Source organism: Ictidomys tridecemlineatus, chromosome 6 (genome assembly GCF_052094955.1).
Source record: "Ictidomys tridecemlineatus isolate mIctTri1 chromosome 6, mIctTri1.hap1, whole genome shotgun sequence".
Classification (NCBI taxonomy): Eukaryota; Metazoa; Chordata; class Mammalia; order Rodentia; family Sciuridae; genus Ictidomys; species Ictidomys tridecemlineatus.
Window position 1 is genome coordinate 36,316,839 of NC_135482.1, and position 21,307 is coordinate 36,338,145.

Below are 21,307 nucleotides of genomic sequence, written 5' to 3' on the forward strand. Positions count from 1 at the left end.
TGCAGAAACTGCAAATAAGAAATTTCTGTTGAATTAAAAAATAAAGGCTATTCGGAGTATATTAGTCACAAAAACAATAAAAGAAAAGTGCTACATAAAGTCCTATGTGGATTCAAAGTCTGGAAAGGAAGCAAATTGCTGGAGATTAAAAAAAAGTCATTCCTAAAGCAGATGGACAAATATATTAACAATTAGAAAATTCATCCATGGGTAGAGAAGCATTTTTCATTTCTATAACGGCAGGCTGTGACACATTTTGAAGCAATAAAAGCAAGAAAAAACTAATGAATAGATGGTAGCAGTTTTCATGAAATGAATGGGCTATTATTTTTATAATAGTTTTCTTATATTAAATGAATTTTCAAATTCTTATAATGAATAAATATGCCTAAAAAGATTTTATTACCAATACGTGAAATAATCACAAAGTTTTAAAGTAACTTAATTGATATTAATAAATGTTTTTTAGTTACGTACTGTCTTGATCTGTGTATACTTGAATTATGTCACTGGTTTTATTCCCATTTCCAACTGAAGTACTTGATGTTAACCAAAATGTATAGTAGCTGAATATTGCCAGTTTATCTATTATTGCAGAAACAGTCATATTGTCAAACTCATTGGTTACTTCATAGAGTGTAAAATTCTGAAAAATAAATATATTGTTTTAAAGGTTCAGAATATGTTTTTGATGTACTTGGATGTTTTAAAATAATTATTATCCATGAACTGATTCTCTCTTACTTTAATATATTAAGTTCTAGGAAAATCAATATAGATTATTTTCATTGCAATAATTAAGCTGGAAATATGTTTGCTTTAAAAGAGGAATAGATGCCAATCACAAAAATACAAAAAGCAAAGGTTCTCATAAGTGGATGCTGATCCATGGGGGACATGGGAAAAATTGATGAGCTTTGATGGGGCAAAGGGGAGAGAGAGGTGGGATGGGGACATGGAGGTAGGAAAGATGGTGGAATGATATGGACATCATTCCTCTAGATATATGTATGACTGCACATATGTTGCAATGCTACATCGTGTACAACCAGAGAAATGGAAAGTTGTGCTGCAATTGTGTACAATGAATCAAAACGCATTCTGCTGTCATATATACCTAATTAAAATAAATTATTTAATTAAAAAAGAGGAATAGATGGTAGAAATTTTTCTTCTTTTTTTGATTTTATTTTTATTTATTTTTATATGACAGCAGAGTGCATTATGATTCTTATTATACATATACAGCACAATTTTTCATATCTTTGGTTGTATGCATAGTATATTCACACCAATTCGTGTCTTCATACATGAACTTTGGATAATAATGATCATCACATTCCACCATGATTAATAACCTCATGCCCCCTGCCTTCCCTTCCAACCCCTCTGACCTATCTAGAGTTTATATATTCCTCCCATGCTCCCTCTCTCCATCTCATTATGAATCAGCCTCCTTATATCAAAGAAAACATTTGGCATTTGGTTTTTTGAGATTGGCTAACTTCATTTAGCATTATCTTCTCTAACCCCATCCATGCACCTGCAAAAGCCATGATTTTATTCTCTTTTATTGCTGAGTAATATTCCATTGTGTATATATACAACATTTTTTTAATCCATTCATTTATTGAAGGGTATCTAGGTTGGTTCCACAGTTTAGCTATGGTGAATTGTGCTGCTATAAACATTGATATGGCTGTGTCCCTGTAGTATGCTGTTTTTACATCCTTTGGGAAATTTTTCTTTAAAAAATAAATATACCAAAAAACTTTAAAGCTTATATTGGTAATGAAAGTGAAAACGCTGTAACTGTGCTGATCAGTGGCTGTTTTCCTTATGAAACACTTAAGTACTTTTCAAAGTATTCACTGTTTTTAAACGAGTTTGGAAATATAAATTTTTAAATTTTTTCCTCTCATTAATTATAGAGGAATTATGAAAGTGTTTACCTCTTTCTATAAACTTAAATATTTATTATTATGCATCTTTAGTGAGCCCTCTTTGTTCTATAATTTTGGAGAGCAAAGAGAAATCAAATGTACTCTCTAATGTACAGAATGACATATTTAAGTTCTCATTCCTGATAGTTATATTTATCCCAAAGATTTTTTTTTAATATTTAAGGAATTCTTGCAATTGTTTTCCTTCTGGTGAAAAATTAAAAACAAATCACATAATCAAACAAAATGAATTCTAAAGTAAAGGAAAATAGATTTTTAAAAGCACACCACAAATGAGTATGAATAATTCTATAATAATGTATTTATACTAAGTAATCTGAATCATCCCAACCCACATGGAAAGCTTTGAGTCTTATAGACCTTACATTCAAGTTCTGGCAGGAAAGCCCTCAATAGATTATCTACTTCTCTTCCCACAACTGTAAAAAGCAAATGATCATCTCCACTTACAGAGAGCTTTGAGGGTTAGATTACAATGAGGCACATAGAGCAATTAATACCATATTTGGCACACAGAAAAAACAATAATGGCAATTAGTTTTGTTAAAATAATTAACAATTTATAATCAATTTGACTAAATGTATAGACAAGATGGTTCTGAATTTTATCCAGAAATTACATTCAATAAAATTTTGTGGTTCTTTTCCTAGTTTGAGGGAAGAAAAGAGGGAATGAAATAAAGATTTACTTCAATTTTTTGGTTAGTTATTTTGGAACAGCCATATTAAAGTCATATAACAACACACAAAATAAGATATATAAACTTTAATGCCTTCCAATATATTTATTTTATATATGAAATAACTGGCTAATATAAAGCATCACTTAAAAATATTAATTACTTAAAACTTCTTGGTATAAATTTTAATTTTTTTATTTTTGTTTGCTACAGAATTTATTCTAATTACCTATAACATTAATGACATGAGTAATAAATAATTTTGAATCAACCAGAAGTCCTGTTGGGTTGTGTGACTCAGCATGCATAGATATGTGATAAATTTATTAAATGAGATCAATTATCCAGATTATTATTTCATTCATCTATTTACTTTTGTCTCCAAAATGTATTTTGGTCCTAATTACCTTAATTAAGGATTATTCCTTGGTTTATGTAAATACAGTCAGAAAGTATTTAGTAAAAGCTTTCAAATTTGATTAATTAATCAACCAAAATTCACTTAGTGCTTTTTATATAAGGCATTTTGCCAGGCACACTGAAAAGACATGACATAAATTGGTAGTAATTAAAATGGACGAGAGTTAATAATCTATACAAAACAGTGTGTGACAAATAAAGAAAGAACAAAAAAAAAAAAAAAAGAAAAGAAAGAACAAGATGAACTGCCAAGTAGGGGTAGAGAGATTAAGTTCCCCAAGATAATAAGAAGGAAAGATCACTCCAAACTCAAGTGTTCCAAAATTATAACTAAGTACTGAAAATGTGTGTCAATTATAATAATTTTATATTCTTTCTATTAAAATGTTTATTGAGCATTAAAGCTATGTATACGTCACTTTGTTCCAGGGAACATGAGGGAAAGGAAAGATAATGTCACATGTTCTTTTCTTCAAAGTATTGCTACAGTGTAAGGGAAATAAGAAAAGTAGCAGATACCTGCAATAGGAGTTAATATGACTTACTCAGCATGAGGTATTCTACAAATTCTGTGGGGAGGGGAAAGAAGAGAAGAAAGAACAAGGAAAAAGCTATACACCTATTCAGCTATACAATTCTTGCTATGAGGAGTTCTTCTACAAACCCCAAATAGAAAATCAGGTAGCAAAGATGTTGATGCTATTTTTAACAATAACCTTAGGAATACTTTAAAGCAGGAATGAACTTGAAGCAATATGAGACTATACTTCTCAAGCGCTTTAACATCATTAGCCTGTGCCCTTTTGCAGCTGTCACACTTAAAAGCATTCTTAAGATTACTTAAAAGATAACATGTTCTAAGACAAATGAATTGCAAATGGGATCATATTATATACCAAGTTTGAATATATAGGTTTAGAAAAGGATGTTGAAACCATAGTTGGATGTTTATACTTGATTATTTAGATGTGGACAAAGAGAATCAAATATAATCATGTTTAAACTGTAAGCAAATTGTAAGAGGCAAACATGGCTAAGATGTAGAACTATAGAAACCATTTTGCAATGCTTGTTAAATGTATGAAAGAAGAAAAATTGCAATTTGAATGCCTTTTATGATATAATGAATATTGTTAAAATTGTATACAATACTGTGGTGAAAAACTGCCTCACTCATCTCCATTTTTTCTTTCATAAACAGAGAAGAACAAAAAGAAATGATAAAAACTACTTGATGTAAAACAGAGAATAAAACTGGACCCTTCCTTTTCTTTCTGCTCTTAAGGAATTTGTTTTTAAAATTTGTACAATTAAATCTATTTCTATATCTGCATGTCTTTAAAAAGTAATTTTCATTTTGGCATGACGTTTTAAGTAGTTGTACTTGTACAACCCCAGGTTTAGAGGGCAGATTGCAAACACTGAACCAGCCTCTGGACTCATTTTTTCTCTCTTCTGGACTAGTCGTGAGATGGTTTGCAAAGTTCTGCCCTTACCTATTCATCAGCCTGCAATGCATCATAGTGGCACTAAAGCAAGCCTTGCCTAATCCCAGAGGTTGTCACTAACAAACACTGACTCTAGGACTAATCTTGGATTGTCAGGCACAAACAGGATTATACAACTCAGAATTACAAAATTCTATCTCTACTTTACTGTTACTTAAAAAGATACAAAGACTTGCCACAATCACAATCAACACACAGTCAATAATTTCTTAGTAAATATTCTATAAGTGGCAGAATTTCTTCTATTTTCAAAATTATCTTCTAACTCTTCCCACCTTTGATTCAATCACAACAACTCCAATTTTGTCCTTTACAAGGTTCTGTGAAAAATTAATCTGGATAAATACTATAATTCTGTGAAAAAAAATTGAAAATATTTTTCTAAATTAAATGAATTTGGGCTACTATGACTATCATCATATACATCCCATAAAGTGCCCACTACAAACAGTGCAAGCCTAGAACCTAACACCACAATTTTAAAATAATCACATTCCTAGGATCTTCATCATATCTGATTTTAAGCAATAATAATATTATAATAACTATAACATCTTGACCATAATCAAAAAAATTTTAAATGAAGAAAAACACAAACATATCCAAACCCTAAAACGATTCATATTGTAAACAAACAAAGTGAAAATGTGTTTTTAACTACAAAAATAACAGAATAAATAAAAACCATCAACACTAAGAACAGTTCTTGGAGGAAGTATAATTGAGGACCATCTATACATATAGAATTTTAAATAGGTGGCATCTTCATTGTTATTTAAATACACTTAAAACTGATATAGACATGGAGGGGTGTTGAAATGCATCTAATACATTCTCCACCACATTTTTCCATTGGTGGGAGTTTTATAAAATATGTCTGTGCACAATTATGAATGTAAAATAAGTAAATTTCTTTACCACAGCAAGTCTTCATTAACAACATAACTAAAGAATGCAATAAGAGAAAATTCAGTTCTTACCCGAATAAAAGTACCTGAAGTATTTCTATAATAAACAGAATAATATTGTATAATCCCATTAGGCTTTGAAGGAGGTGTCCAAAAGAGAATTATTGATGAAGAACTGAGATTTACATAATGAACATCTCTGGGAGGATCACTGGGTGCTGTAAAACAAATAATTGAACAACAACAACAAAAACCCTGTACTTGTGGCCTCTAGTAGTGTCTGAAATACCTGAATTTTCCCACACTTGTTAAGCTAAAGAAATGAGAATTATTTTTTTAAAACAACTTAATATATTACCTATTTAGATGTTAGAAGTGAAATCCATAAGACACTCTGACTCATCCTACCACATTAAGACTCATTGGGACAGTCTACCATACCAATATTCAAGTGGAGGACAGATGGATTTCATACTATACTACCATGGAGGCCAGAAGCCATGTAATGCCTATAATGTCAGCAGCTCAGGAGGCTGAAACAGGAGGATCACAAGTTCAAAGCCAGCCTCAGCAAAAAGCCAGGCACTAAGCAACTCAGTGAGTAGACTCTGTCTCTAAATAAAAAATACAAAATAGGGCTGGGGATAGTACTCAATGGTTGAGTGCCCTCAGTTCAATCCCCAGAATCCTCCCCTCCAAAAAAAGTTCCCTGGCTCTAAATCTTGCTGACTACTCTAGATTTTAAAGCAACATAATAACAAGTTTCCAATAGAAAAAACATAAAATAAAATTCCTATCTAGTTTAGAATTGTGAAATTGAATAATAAAGGTCAGAGGTTAGAGAGCTGACTTCATGCATTTTATTTTCTTCAATTTAACAATCACAAATAATAAACAAATGTTTATTATGTGTCATGTAAGTGTTGTGTTGAGTGCACTCACAAACATAAATTTATTTAATCCTCATAAGGACCATATGAGTAGATATGATATTGCTTCTACATTATAGATGGGAAATTGAGGCAAAGATTGATTAACTAGCTTTCCAACATCACACAACTAGGAAGTAGATGCAATTTTGAAAATGGATATTAGAACTGAAGATGGACCTCGGTGGTACAGTGTTTTTCTAGGAGGCAAGGCCCTGGGTTCCATCCTAGGGTCCACGAAAGAAAAAGAGAGAGAGAGAGAGAAAAAGAAGAAAGAGAAAGAAGAGAAGTAGGAAAAGATGATGATGGTGACAATAATATGCATTTATCACTCAAATATTTTGATACTGAATGCTTTTCTAAGCACAATATTCTTAAAATTGGCTTCTATTAATAAGAACTCACCTCCCTCTGGTGTTCGAAAGTTAATGATTTTGCTTCTTGTTTTTCCATCACCAAATCTAGTGCTAGCTGTTACATAGGCACTATATTCAACATTATAGTCCAAATCTGAAAACTCTAATGACGTTCCAGTTACATTAATGGTTTTTAATGATGATATATCCCTGAGAAAGAAAAAAGAATATTATCTGCATAATTGGCCTTTAAATTAAAAATTTCCATCTACTTTTTAAGCACAAGTATTTCAAACGTAAGTAGCATTTACATATAGAGATGTATTAATCTAAATTAATAGGATAATGATTTCACTTATCCTAAGATACTAAAAATAGTGAATTTCAGAATATTTTAGTGAATTAACTTCATTTGCTTTCAAGTACATTTAGTAATTCAATCAAGTGTTAATAACAAGTTCATAATTACAGTTTGGGCCATTTTAATGGGTCTCTAGGAATACTGTGTATTCAAAGTAATTACAGCATTCCCTTTTATACTAATGGTTTACTTGTTCAAATATTTATTCTTTTTAAATGTCAGCAAAATCTTACTTATATAACTGATTGTCAAACAAAGCCATCTTTCATATATTGTATAAAAATGGCATTAACTTCAATCAAAAAATTGTAAATACAGTTTAGTTGTATCTAAAATAGCAAGTCTATAGGCTCTCCTTATTTAATAGAAATGATATTGAAAACAACATATGTATATCATACAGGAAAGAATAAAACAATTCACATCTCTGACTCAATCAAAATCTTATAGGTATTTAAAAATGGCATGTCAGAAAAGAAAATAAGTCAAATCAATATGAATGCAAAACTCTCCAAGTAAGTACCAAAAAGTCCCCCCAAAGAATGAAGTGCTGCAAGTTATTTAGCACTACAACTAGTTTATTTTAGTCACATTCGCTCAGTTTCTAGAGTTTTGAATTGAACACAGATTACTACCTAAAAACAAGGAATGAACATGTATATAATTGTGCTAAAAATGTGCATCTGAAAAAGAAATACACATTTTAGAACAATAAAATATTATAGAATTTCAACAAGGGAATATTATCAATATCACCGAAAAAGAATGTCTCATATAATCTCATATTTTTCTTTTCTGGAAACACAAGGTACCCAAAAAGTAACTGGATATCCCTTCTAAACAGAAAACACTCTTTCTTTACTACTTAAATATCTAAATATGGAAATCCTTAAGAGGAATAATAGATTTTACATGAAATAAGGGTAACCACCAAGAGATAACACTTCAACCATGGTTTTACTATCGCAGACTTGCCAATTTACTCCAAATACAAGTATTGTTATCTGTAAAATAGATAGCTTAGCATGGTGAGAAAAATCTTGGATTCAGAGTCTACAACTGGAGACAGGTGGGATTAGCCAGGCCATTCAGCAATTTGAAACAGTTTCATTAGACACTCTCTTCCAAAAGCAGTAGAGAGAGCTTTCTTTGACTTCATTGAGATCACAGAAGAGGAGCTTTTAAAATTCTTAATGCTATAACTGTTAGTTTCAGAAAATGATGCCTTGTCATGGAAACTTGACCCAATTCTGCACTGCTGTTGTTCATAGGTCACAGTCATCAGAATACTGCAGAAGAGCTAATCCAATTCAGATCTTTAAAGCTATGGTGTTAGCTAAAGTAATCTAATTGCCTTATGTCTATTTTGAAAATTACTCTTCAAGCATATTTTACAATGCACCTTACCTCAGTATCTTCTTGCCCTGATTCTTCACAGCAAAATATTACAGATAAGTATCTGGCTACTATAAAAAAACCCAAATTTTGTTCTGTAGATAAGGCAGAATCAAAAAATTGCTTAGAAAATGCACATTAAAATAAACTTTGTCTCAAGTATTTAGACATTATAGTAACAAGAAGATAGTCTCAATAAATTTTCCTTATAAGAAACTCAATAATTTATTTCAGTAGACATAAATCGATATACTTTATACATCTGTTCTGGTTTGCCATAAGAGATAAGATAGTCCTAGCTGTGGCAGTCCGGCTGCAGCAAAATAATGGGGGAGGCGGGGGACACGAACAACTTGTGTACATTGATACAGCAGGAGTGGAAACCGTTTATTGTAGGACAGGAGGGGTATATATACATTACACATAGCTTATCTTAATTAACATAAACTAGATACAGCAGTCAACCAATATCTCCACACTTAATGGCTCGCTGGTGTTACTTCACAAACCACTCCCTCTGGCAAAATGCCAGGCGCCATCTTGACTTGTTTACAGACCTTAACACCTAGCAAAAAGTTTTCAGATACTAATGCCTTATAAGTTTGGATTTTTTTTAATTTTAGAATTGTGATTGGTATTCTAATAAATGAGATAGAAGAAGAACTGAGCATAAATAAACTTTATATGAAATAGTTCAGTATATATCTTTGGCTTGCATGAAATGTTCTGTCATAAAACTGAGAACTAAGGGGAAGGGAAAAGAAGAGACAAGTGAACTGTCACTGAGGCTCCCTCTCCATCTTCCTTGTTCTGAGTATCTGTTGCCCCAATGGTGGTAACACAGAAACCTGTAGTCTAAGGCATGAGATCTCTACTCTCTAAGGAGCCAACAAGGGAGCAGTTCAACAGCAGAGAGGGTTCACTCCCTCCCACATATAAGAAACCCAGTTGAGACACTGCTGTGTTGAGCTGTACTCTTGGGATTAGCTGATTAGTTTTAAAATCTGTTTTGTTCTTAATTGACTTAAAATATTAGAAAAGAACTTTCATATGTTCCTTCATCATGCTTTATTTTCATATATAAAAATGTATTTTCTGAATCTTGATTTTCTTTCTCTTATGTAAATAAGAAATCCAAATCATTATGTTTTTATAACCACATAATTTGGGGGTATTATAGTTTTCCAGTCTTTCTTCTAAGAATTAACTTTTAGGGGGTTTCTCTTTATTTCTTTAGCTATTACTAACAATGCTGCAGTAGGCATCCTTCAATAAATACTTTTCACAATAGTAACTTCATTTCTCCTTGTTAAGTTGTGTGATTGTTAAGTGATATGGACTGATACATCCTTTATATTAATGATTATTGCTCCAAAATGATCATCATTCCAAACTTTAAATTATTATTTAGAGTCACACCAATAACATATGAGAATACATATTTTGGCAAATTCTTCATAATTTCTGCAGATCTAATTGACAAAAATTTTAGTTTGCACATCCCTGACTATGAGTCAAATGAAATGTCTTCTTATATGTCTATTGATCATTTGTGGTTCCATTTTAAAAATATCTATTCAAACATTCTCTTTGCTGTCTTCTATTGAAGTCTTTTAAAAGGAGAAGAGTATATGTCTGAATTAGGGAGGACCAATCTTTAGCCAGTGCTAATCATAGATGAATTCTTCTCCGCTCCCTGTGAAATTAGAGATGATATTGTGAACTCTATATTCAATAAAACTTGTTTAAATCTACTTTGTGCCTGGCAAAAGTAGCAAAAGCAAAAAATAAAGAGAGAGAGAGAGAGAGAGAGAGAGAGAGAGAGAGAGAGAGAGAGAGAGAAGAAGAAGAAGAAGAGGAGGAGGAGGAGGAGGAGGAGGAGAGGAGGGAGGGAGGGAGGGAAAACAATAATCAAAGAAATCAGTTAAGATCAAAGTAGAGAATAGAAGACTAAGGCACACCCCAGGATACAGTAAGTTGCTCACTGGGGAGGGAGCCTGCAAAGCCTGAGAGTAGAACAGGTAGCTGAGTGGGGGAGGAAGCCAGAAGGCCCAACTGACAAAGTGATTTTAACTCTTAGTCACAGACTGTGTGAAAATGAAAGGAATATAAATGTTATACAATACTTAATTTCTTAAAATATTTCACTTTTCAATAAATGTTAATACTAAGAAAAAAATCAATGGCAGGCTTCATTGCCCTCATTTTACTGATCTAATATTAAACCTCAAAGACTATTCTTATAACTTGAAATTTTAATTTGGAAATTTAATTTGGATTACTTGGACATTATTTTGAATAAATATAAAAAGATTTTTTTGTTGTTTTTGTTTTTTATCTTCACTCATAGAAGGAAATGTCGCATACCAAGAAAATATCTTATGTTAGGAAAAAATTTAGTCTTTGAGATGAAGTTATTTACTAATTAACATCTTTTTTCCTCAAAAAGGCAACCACATTTGACATCTAGGTCAAAAAGGAAAAGTGGAGAATAAGAGCAATTTCTTTGTTTTACCAATTTCTTTGTTCATTTCTGATAGTTACCATGATAAGTAACAACTGTCTAGGAAGGAATCTTGAATATCCAAGCCAATGGAAGACAAACAAATTTCCCCATTGCTAAAGTATGAATATGTGTGATTTCCTATACAAGGTTTGAGACTCCTTGAAAGGGCATCATCTTAATTATAATTCATCATTTAATATTTTGTTTCATGGAGGTAATCTAACTTGATTATATCCATTCTTGTATGCTTCTATGAATTTATTTTTTTTAAATTCTCTGCCTTTATCTAAACATTATCTAAACATTCTATTTTAATCTTTTCACTCACTAAATACTGATCTCCAAAGAAAGGAATATCAACATTCAGGGCTGGTGTTGTGGCTCAGAGGTAGAGCACTCGGCTAGCACATGCAAGGTCCTGGGTTCAATCTTCAGCACCACATAAAAATATATAAATAAAATAAAGATATATATATATATATATACATACACACATTTATATGATATATATATATATAAAGAATATCAGCATTCAATTACTGAACTCTATCGAACGATTTTCTTCCTCATATGAATCAGTGATTCACTAATTTTCATGCCCTATAATGAATCTGCTCTTTCATGTTACACTTTATTCTAGAATAATAATTACTTATCACAGCTTGGTAATATCAGTGTTAGTAATAATGTATTCAATGGCCCCAAATTAGCCAGGTATGGAAGGTTCCAAAAACTTAGAGACAAGGAATAAGGATCCAAAATACATAAAAAAGAGATTGTAGAGAGATTTTATCACCTGAGAATGGAGGCAAAGGTTAAGGATGTACATGAGTTGATAGGTTTGGAGAGCAAGTTGTTGGGGCAATAAAGTTTGAGATAGCCACCTTCATTTTCAGTACAGAACGGATGTTGAGTTACCTGCTATCAAACAGGTAAGAAGGGCTGGAGGATAGAGAAAATAATTTGGGACAAATTCTAAGGAAAGCAAGAGGAAAAGCTCATCAAAACCAAGTAAAATGAATTTCAGAGGCTCTCAAAGTTCAGTAAGGATGGAAAAAGCAAGACAGAGTGAATATTATATCCTATTTAATTAGTGAATGAATTTTTATTGAGAGACTGTAATATATGTACCATAGTCTATGATGGGAATATGAAGGTGAAAAAGACTCTGCCTCTGGTTTGAAAGGTTTACAGTCACAGTTAAAGGATGTCATTCCCACTGGGCTCAGAAATTTGTGTTAAGGATGTCAGAAAGTGAGCTATTGGATTAATATAGAGTTATTAACTACCACTGCTTTTCTGAAGTTCATATGCATCCAGGTTTTCCATTCCTTTGAAAGTTGTAAGTTATAACTCACTAGGATTTTGTGATTTTACTCAAGTTTGAAACTTTGTTGTCAAAGTTGTTCAAAATAGCCTATTATCTTTTCATTTTTAAGTAGCTGTAGTTATGTTGACTTCTTCATGAATAACATTAACTTGTGCTTTTCCTTGTTTCTCTGGATCAATTACCCCAATTACTTTCTCTCATTATTATTATATTTATTATTTTTATTATAGTTTAAAAGCCATGTATTAATTTTACTTTCTCCTTTTGTAAATTTTTAATTTAAATATAATTTAATTTCATATGGAATTTATAACTTAAATGTGATTATTAATAACAAGCAGGTAATTATTGGTCTTTTCTTCTCTGATTGAATATTTATTCACTCTTGTACAAATGGAGACCAAAGCATCATATCTGATACTTTAAAGCATTGTGTACTAACTAATGAATACAATTTTTATGAGGAAGAAGATTCACTTTTAGTAAACAATAACTATAACGGTATAGTATAATGATGAGTAAATAATTTTGACCTAAATTGTATTTAAATCTATAGAAGTTTGACAATCATTTAGCAGGATTTAAATAGTGCAAATAGATCTCAAAACACTTTTCTATTGAGAAATTAGGTTATGGGTTCAATAAATATAATATAAAATTAATCTTATGAATGAAATCAAGAAATAAGAAAGACATATTTTCCTCCCTAAATTTTCCAAATACAGTAGAAATTTTTAAAAAATCTCTAAAAAGCCAAGGTCATGCACAGTGCTTAATGTGTAATAAATCTTAAAATACAATCAGTGGTAGATTGTCTGCTAATAAAAGCTTTCTAAATTATAATCACAAATATGGAAAATTGAAAAAATATGTTATCCAGGTGGATGTTTTTTGTAAATGTTTTTTGTTGTTTTTTATAAATCAGCGCTCTCTCAACTTATTTATAATCAATTTCTTTCTTTTTTTATTCAGTAGTAACAAATACCTTATCACAAAATTAATTTCTCATAACAAGGCTTCATTTCTCAAAGACAGTCCTGCTTAGGACTCTATAATTTAGTTAAATGATATCAACCTTAATCCTTGCTTTAAAATATAAACATGTGGATTTTGTATTAATCTAAAATTTAGATTATTGTTATTCCTGGTCCTTACCAAAGAATACAATTTCAAACCATCTGCTTTTCAATTACTGCAAAACACTGGAAACTTTGGTTATAAAAAAAAGCTGAGGAATAGACAAACCTCTAGATTCAATTATGATTCTAGCCTTCAAGCAAGCAGAAGCTACAGAAAGCCATCACTAGAATGCATTTGATCATTACTTTCTGTGAAATCACCTTTATTTAACTTTATACTTTGGGAGAAAATTCTTATTGCTTTCCAATTCTCTTTCTGTATCTCTACACAGAATTCACACAAATCATATTTGGAATCATAAATCCAGTTGAGTATTAAAAATGTTTTGAATTCCAAAGTATGAAACTAGTTCGTCAGCCTAGTTTCATCCAACTAAAATCCTTCATTCTCGAAGTTAGCCTCCCTATAATCAATAATTATATAAACACCCCAATGCCCTAAATTGGCAGTTCTGGATTCTATTTCACACCCTCTCTCCATAGCTTTTGATTCCCATGTGGGTATCAATAAATCAGAGAAAGCATACACAGGATGAAACATATAACTATGGAAATCCAAAGTACTAAGAATCTTAAATTAATATTGACCCAAACATTAGGATGTACACCCACATGATCTCTTCTCCAGATTCTTCATACTCTGCTTTAGAAATTGTATTGAATACTTCCTATATGCCAGACAATGAACCAGTAACTAATGATAAGATTTAGTCCCTATTCCCCTAGAGCTTACCACGTAACTGACGGGTCCTTATTAAACAAGAAAATACGAATGGGTTGAGAGTTATAGAAAGAAAACTAAGCTCTTTCAGGATTCAGGTCTTTAGTAGAGTAATACCAGTAGTATATTCATTTTTTGTACTATTCATATTATTTAAGAAGGAAGTAACTGAAATAACTCAGTGACAAACTGAATTCTTAAAAATAGAGTCAAAAAAATAGAAACACACACACACACGTAAAGTGGGGGGAGAGAAATGTTAAATGATTCTTAGTACTATACAGGATTTTAATTTTTCATTTAAACCTTGCACCTACACATCACATCTCTGGAGAAAACATCCCAAGGCCATTTGATTATACTCTCAGTAAAATCCAAATTACTCATTCTGGCCTCAGAACTCCATATATTTGGCCTGTCCACCTCTAAAGCTTCATTTTTTCCCACTTTTCCTGATATTATTGAGTTCCTATATCCATCTAGTATATCCCCCGCCATTTCAGTTACATGTATCAATGAATTTGCTTTTTCTTAAGCCAATTTAGGATGTGTCCAGTAATCAAAACTAAAAAGAAACCTGACTGCTATTAATATTGCTCTATTCTCATTCTTTTAATATTTCTTCACATGTCTTAACCCCAAGTTTTTCCACTATCCTTATCCCTGTTCCCCTAACAAGCTCTGCCTTCTCCATATCCAACTGCAGTAACAAGTAATACAACTGGTTTGACATTTGAAACAGTATAACTTTCATTCTCTCATAATAGGTAGCGTCCATTACCCAATGCTGACCAATAACAAACCAGTGATTTTTTTTATAGAAATATCACTTATAAGTTGATACAATAAGCTTAGTCTTGTTACAATTCTGTCTTTACCAAATTAAGACTTCCTTAATCTTATAAGTTTATTGCCAATTTTCTAGAACAAATGCCAATTCTAATATTTATTCCAAATGCTATGGAAAAAGCAGGATTTGGGGGTAAGACAGACCTGGGTATGATTTCTGACTGTCAACTTCAGTTCTGTAATATTAGTAAATCCTTAATCTCACTAAGATTCAGTTTCTAGAACTGTAAAATGGGGGTAATATGGAGATAATACCTTCCATTTATGGTATTTTTGCAAATATAACTAAGAAAATATGTGTGAAAAATATTTGTTTTTTTTATTTTGTTTTAATTAGTTATGCATGAAGATAGAATGCACTTTGATGTATCATGTATAAATGGAGTATAAACTTCTCATTCTTCTGGTTGTACATGATGTAGAATTACACAGGTTTTGTCATCATATGCATATAGGGTAATAATGTCAGATTCATTAAACTATCTTGAAACACTTGTTTTAAAATGGTAACTACTGCACTGGATTGAGTACTTTTCTTCAGCCCTCTGGGACATTTTGTTCCCCAAGGCTGGAATGCAAAAAAATCACTATCTAGTCCAGTTTTGTGCATTTTACAAATATGATAAACAAACTCCCTAAATTAAGAGATTAAAAACTCAAGATTCAGACATGTAAAATAAATGACTAACAAGTTTAGATTTACACAGGGAATACTAGGAGCTATGATAAAACAGAGCAAATGCTCCACCTAAAAGGGCAGCCACTATTCAACACCAGGTCATCTTCACTGTGGTAAATACTGTACAAGTATACTGATATTTATAAGAAACAAAAGGAACCTGGAGTTTTACTAGGTATGGACTAGTTTTTAACTGCTGACAATTAGAATTTTGAGCTATTTGTAAGTCCAGTGTAGCATGGGTGGCCCATGGGTAGTGTATTTGTGACCTTGGCACCCAAGCTTCAGAGTGATTCATAGAAATGACTAGCAGGATAGAGCTGAGACACAGCTTTCATCATCCCACTGGAAACTCACATTTATCTTTACAAAGCACTGTTGTACTCTTAGAGACTCCATCTACCTAGGTTTTGTTTCTCCCACTCTCCCAAGCCTAGCCTATATTCTGTTCCATAATCAGCCTCCTAAAAGTTACCCTGCCTTCAATCCTTCACAGGCTGCCTCCAGGGAGACCCTCTCTAACTCATTAACTGATCTTTACCACCTTTATTCCACAATGGGAGGTCAATTCAGGAAATCTAAAATGGGCCCTTCCCATTCCTATTACTAAATTCTCTACCCATTAGATGATTTTTAATAGGGTGATAATCTTTAGAAACTAGAAGAAGCAGAACCAGGAATACTTTAAAAGCATACAAAAGGTTCTGTACAATGGTAAGTTTTTATATTATGAAGGAAAGTATTTGATCAGTGACATTTAATAAAGAGTTGCATCTGAATAATTTTTACTTCCAAATCTGTTTCTCAGCAAGTACTTTTTAGTTATTTCACATAGGCATATTTTATCTTTAATAAGTCTAAATCATGTTAAGGTTCTAATATTTTGCATCTCCACAGGGAGGTTAGCAAACATTTGTCAAACTGACTGAGTCAACTTTTTCCTCTCATACTTATTATTAAGAAAAATTAGAAACATTTTAAAGTCAAGATTCATATATAGCTAAGGTTTTTAGCATCCCTTTCATTCCACAATATTTCAGCAATATTTTTGGGGAAGTTTTGGAAAAAACTGTTAAATTTTATTGACACTTATGAAAGCAAAACTGTTAAACAAATCTACTTTGAATTAAAAAATATAGTAAGTGAATAAGCTTCATATTAGTTTACTAGAACACTATGCCTCAATTTAAAATATAAGAGAATAAATTTATAGTACTCTAATAAATACACATTTATTAAATGGTGGTTGCCCTCAGAATGCAAGGACTGTGCATCATTTGAAAACATAATTTATTGAAATCACTGAGGAAAAATGCAACTTTACCATCTTGATAGATGAACAAAGTTATTTCAAAAGCAAACTTTAGAAGGCAAAATCATTTTTAAATGCAATGGATTAAAACCAATTCTGAACACATCATCTATAAACCAAATGTGACTCATACAGCAGTGGAAATAAATTACACATGATCCCTCATGAGCTATTCTGTACAGAAATATTCATGACAAAGAGAGAAGTCACCCAGTATAACAAATATAATACACAGCCTTTATTTTGAAAACACACTTTAAAAAACACCCAGAATAGTATACTTAGAAGAATTTGTAATTATTAGAAATAGGGACCCTTGAAACAGGGATCCTGCCATTTATGACTATTTATTCATATTTTCAGAAAACACAAGATAATTGAGCAGTGAAGTCAAGATTTAATCCCACCTCACTGACTCAAATCCATGTTCATTATATCAATACCTGCTTCATATCTTCTCAATAAAATTGATTATAGCAAGAGCCCAAAAAGAGTATTAGTAATCACTAATGAGAGAATCCAGAATTATGACCATTCACTTAGCAATATTGGCTAAAGCTGCCAAAAAGTATTTTAGTAAGAAGATGTTGGAAACTTAAAAATACTTAAAAATATATACTTCATTATAATTTATATATGTTTCAGATAATATTCTTAAATATGTATCCTTTTGTGTTTTTTCTATATGTGATCAATTTCACTGTAGAATTCATTATTTGAATTCTACAGTGGAATTATAGCAGAAATGACAAAAATAGTCAATATTGAGTCTCTAACTCTTAAAACATACTCTTCATTCATCATCCATTCAACAAGTAATAATTCAATTTACGTTAGTTATTTAATGCTAGTTTTATGTCCTAAATATCACAATGAACAGTATAACTTGAAGTACACAGGTATGTGTGTTTGTGTATAAACAAACCCAAGTTTTGCTGAGAGATAAGTGTTTCTGACATTCCACTTGCACAACTCTAGATGATTTGAAACCCCAGAGTTTTATATTTAAGACCTGATATAAAAAGTAAGGACAATTCTATCAGTTAAGTCAAAGAAAACACCTTTTACTACAAAGAAAGAAGCAGAAAAGAGCAAACTAGTCAGACTAGAGTATCCTGGGATCTTAGGGTGAGGGTAGAATGATAAAAATACCCAAATAGGTTTGGGAGGGAAATCTCAGGGCATAGAGGGTTTGCTTCAAAGTAAAGAGAGTCCTGCTTCTTTTTAGCAGTGAAAGAAAAAATGCAAACCCTTAAGAAAGCTCTGTTCAGTATGGCACTCTCCAGACCTAAGAGTTCCTCCAGCAGATGACTGAGAATGGAAGAAGGATGTGAAAGTAATTTTCCTAAACCCTGCACACTGCTGACTGGGACAGAGGACACAGTGGAACATATCTAGCTACCTGACCGTCAAAGCATACTTTCCAGAAGAATCAGGGGACTAAGACAAGCATTGAGGCTGAACCAAGTTAAATAGGAAAATAAAAACCTTAAAACTAAAAACTATGACTACAAGTCAGTACTGGAATAATTCAAAGTAAAGAGAGTCCTGCTTCTTTTTAGCAGTGAAAGAAAAAATGCAAACCCTTAAGAAAGCTCTGTTCAGTATGGCACTCTCCAGACCTAAGAGTTCCTCCAGCAGATGACTGAGAATGGAAGAAGGATGTGAAAGTAATTTTCCTAAACCCTGCACACTGCTGACTGGGACAGAGGACACAGTGGAACATATCTAGCTACCTGACCGTCAAAGCATACTTTCCAGAAGAATCAGGGGACTAAGACAAGCATTGAGGCTGAACCAAGTAAAATAGGAAAATAAAAACCTTAAAACTAAAAACTATGACTACAATTCAGTACTGGAATAATTCCCAAGATTGCCAAATTAGATGAATTACAACTTCACAAACCTGGAATTCCCTCATTCCCTTTCCTTTCTGTTGCATCTAAAATCTGTCTTGAGAAGAGAGACTAAGAATGGATACCTCTGAAAGATGAGATAAAAAGTACAAGCAGGGAGGAGACTTTGAATTGACTGAATAAACACCCCAAGAGAGATTGAACCAAGCCCAGAGGGAGAAAGAGAAAAGAATGAGTTATCTCAAATAAGGACCTTTACCATCCCCCATCATTATGGCAAAAACAAACAAAAAACAACACACACACACACACACACACACACACACACACACACACACATACACACACACACACACACATAGGGAACATGCTACAGAAAATAAAAAGTTATGTTTTATATGACATCTAAATTGCAGCATATAAAATTCCAGCCTTGCTATATTCTTAAGTAATATAATAAGTGCTATTAATTATTTTCAATAAGTCTGGCTACTATGCATTTCAGAATTCAAAACAAGTAGAATCTTTGCAAAGTTCCTAGAGTAGGTAGCTTCTATGGACCATAACAGGTCACACCCAGAAAAGAGAAGAAACAGGTAAACAGCATCCTTTAGAATATGGTCTCCAGCCACATATGTGCTACACATTATGCCAAGAATAGCTGAGGCTCTGGGAAGAGAAACCTGGTCACTACAGAGGACCAAGGTTCTCACAATGTGGGACTTGAAACCAAAGGCACAAAAATTTTGTGATAATATAAGTGAAAAAGGTTAATTATTCTCACCTTTTATCAACCTATTTTGCTTAAATTTTTTTCTAACTTAGTAAATGACATAAATGTCTAGCATTCACCACTCTTGATTCCTCCCCCACCCTTTCTTTCTTTTAATCTCTACAGCCAATGTATCACCAAGTCATATCAGCTTGTCTTCCACAGCTAAGAGATGCCCACTCTCTCTTCTACTCTGTTATCGTCTCCTGCCAATACTACTAAAATATCTTCCTACCTTGGACCCTGCTAACAACTTCGCCCCCTACAATTCATTTTCTGTTAAAAAACCTTAAAGTCCTTGAAACACTCCATAACTCCTATTTTATTTAAAATTAGGACCAAATTCCCATCATGCTTAGTTCTTAAATTTTTTCTTCCTTCTGCCCTCTATATTACTCTTCAATGGTGCCCAAATCCCCAGCAACAGTGGCCTCTCTGGTCTTCAAAATGACAAGCTACATTTCCCCACAGAGCAAAGATAGCTGATATTTATTCTCTCTCTCTCTCTCTCTCTCTCTCTCTCTCTCTCTCTCTCTCTCTCTCTCTCTGGAAAATTCCCTTCTGCAGATCATCACATGTAAGAAGCTCCTTCTTGTGATTCAGAACACACTTTAATGCCACCTTTTCAACAAGGTCTTCTGGGAACATTCTATCGAAAGCAATCCTCTTTTCCATGAGATCCATTCATTTCTGTTTATGGGTATATAATCAAGTTATCTCTTCAGAATCCAAGTTCCTTGGAGGAGTGGGTCTTGTGTGTGTCTTGTTCATATGCATTTCAGTATTCTAACAATATTGCCAAATGAAAGAAGGAGTAGGTTAATGTGGGGAGGGGGGTTAACTTCTTCCCATTGCTTCCTTTTCACTAACATCTTTTATGATACTCTCAATTTTGCCATAACCAGATAAAATGACTAAGAATCAGGCAATAAAAAACACAAGGCTATGTATCTCTCAAGAACAGTAAGAAAAAGGCTTAAAAGGGGAATAAGAAGAGAAAAATCTTAATTTATGAAAGAAAAATAGACTTTAAAATATTGTAGCCTCTCATTCAAGGTTGGGCCTTCCAAATCAGAAATATAAAAGAAAGGAAATGTCTATGTTTTATAAAGTATTTCATTTTCTAAATAGAAATATTTAAAATTCATTAGGAAATGTGTTACATAATTGGTGAGTCCTCCTAAGAGGACTTACATTAGATCAAACGGAAGATTTTAATCTGCTGAGTTTTCATGAAGCAAGACAGCCATCACAAGACACACTGTCTTTTCACAAATGAAAGATAAATAAGCAATCAGCACATAAGGGATGAGAAAAAATAAACATGCTTAGTACCTCTCAATGGAAAACTGACCTTAACAGATTTCTGAAAAAATACTTTCTTAAGTTAAATTTTAATTGATTTTTTTCCTTAAACTTAAAAAGACAGTGGCATGATGTTCATGTAAAACTTTAGAAGAGTTTAAAATTATATGCTTATAATCATACAAATTGGTCTATCAGACTTTTAAGAGTATAATTAATGTAATTGTCCATAACATTATTGCTTTTTTTTAAACTGCAAAGATTATATTATTTGTGCTTGGACCACTACATAATATGAGGAAAACTTACTTCTTAAT

At 32.3% G+C, this 21,307-nt stretch overlaps 1 protein-coding gene across 1 annotated transcript in view; it reads right to left on the reverse strand.

Annotated features, from left to right (window-relative positions):
- Ptprq (protein tyrosine phosphatase receptor type Q) overlaps window positions 1–21,307 on the reverse strand; it is a 197,072-nt gene that overhangs the window by 128,157 nt on the left and 47,608 nt on the right. The window contains exons 18-20 of the mRNA XM_078053099.1: window positions 6,815–6,975; window positions 5,553–5,698; window positions 478–646 (exon numbers count right to left, since the gene is read on the reverse strand). Coding sequence (XP_077909225.1) covers window positions 478–646; window positions 5,553–5,698; window positions 6,815–6,975 — 476 coding nt within the window. The remainder of the gene's footprint in view (window positions 1–477; window positions 647–5,552; window positions 5,699–6,814; window positions 6,976–21,307) is intronic.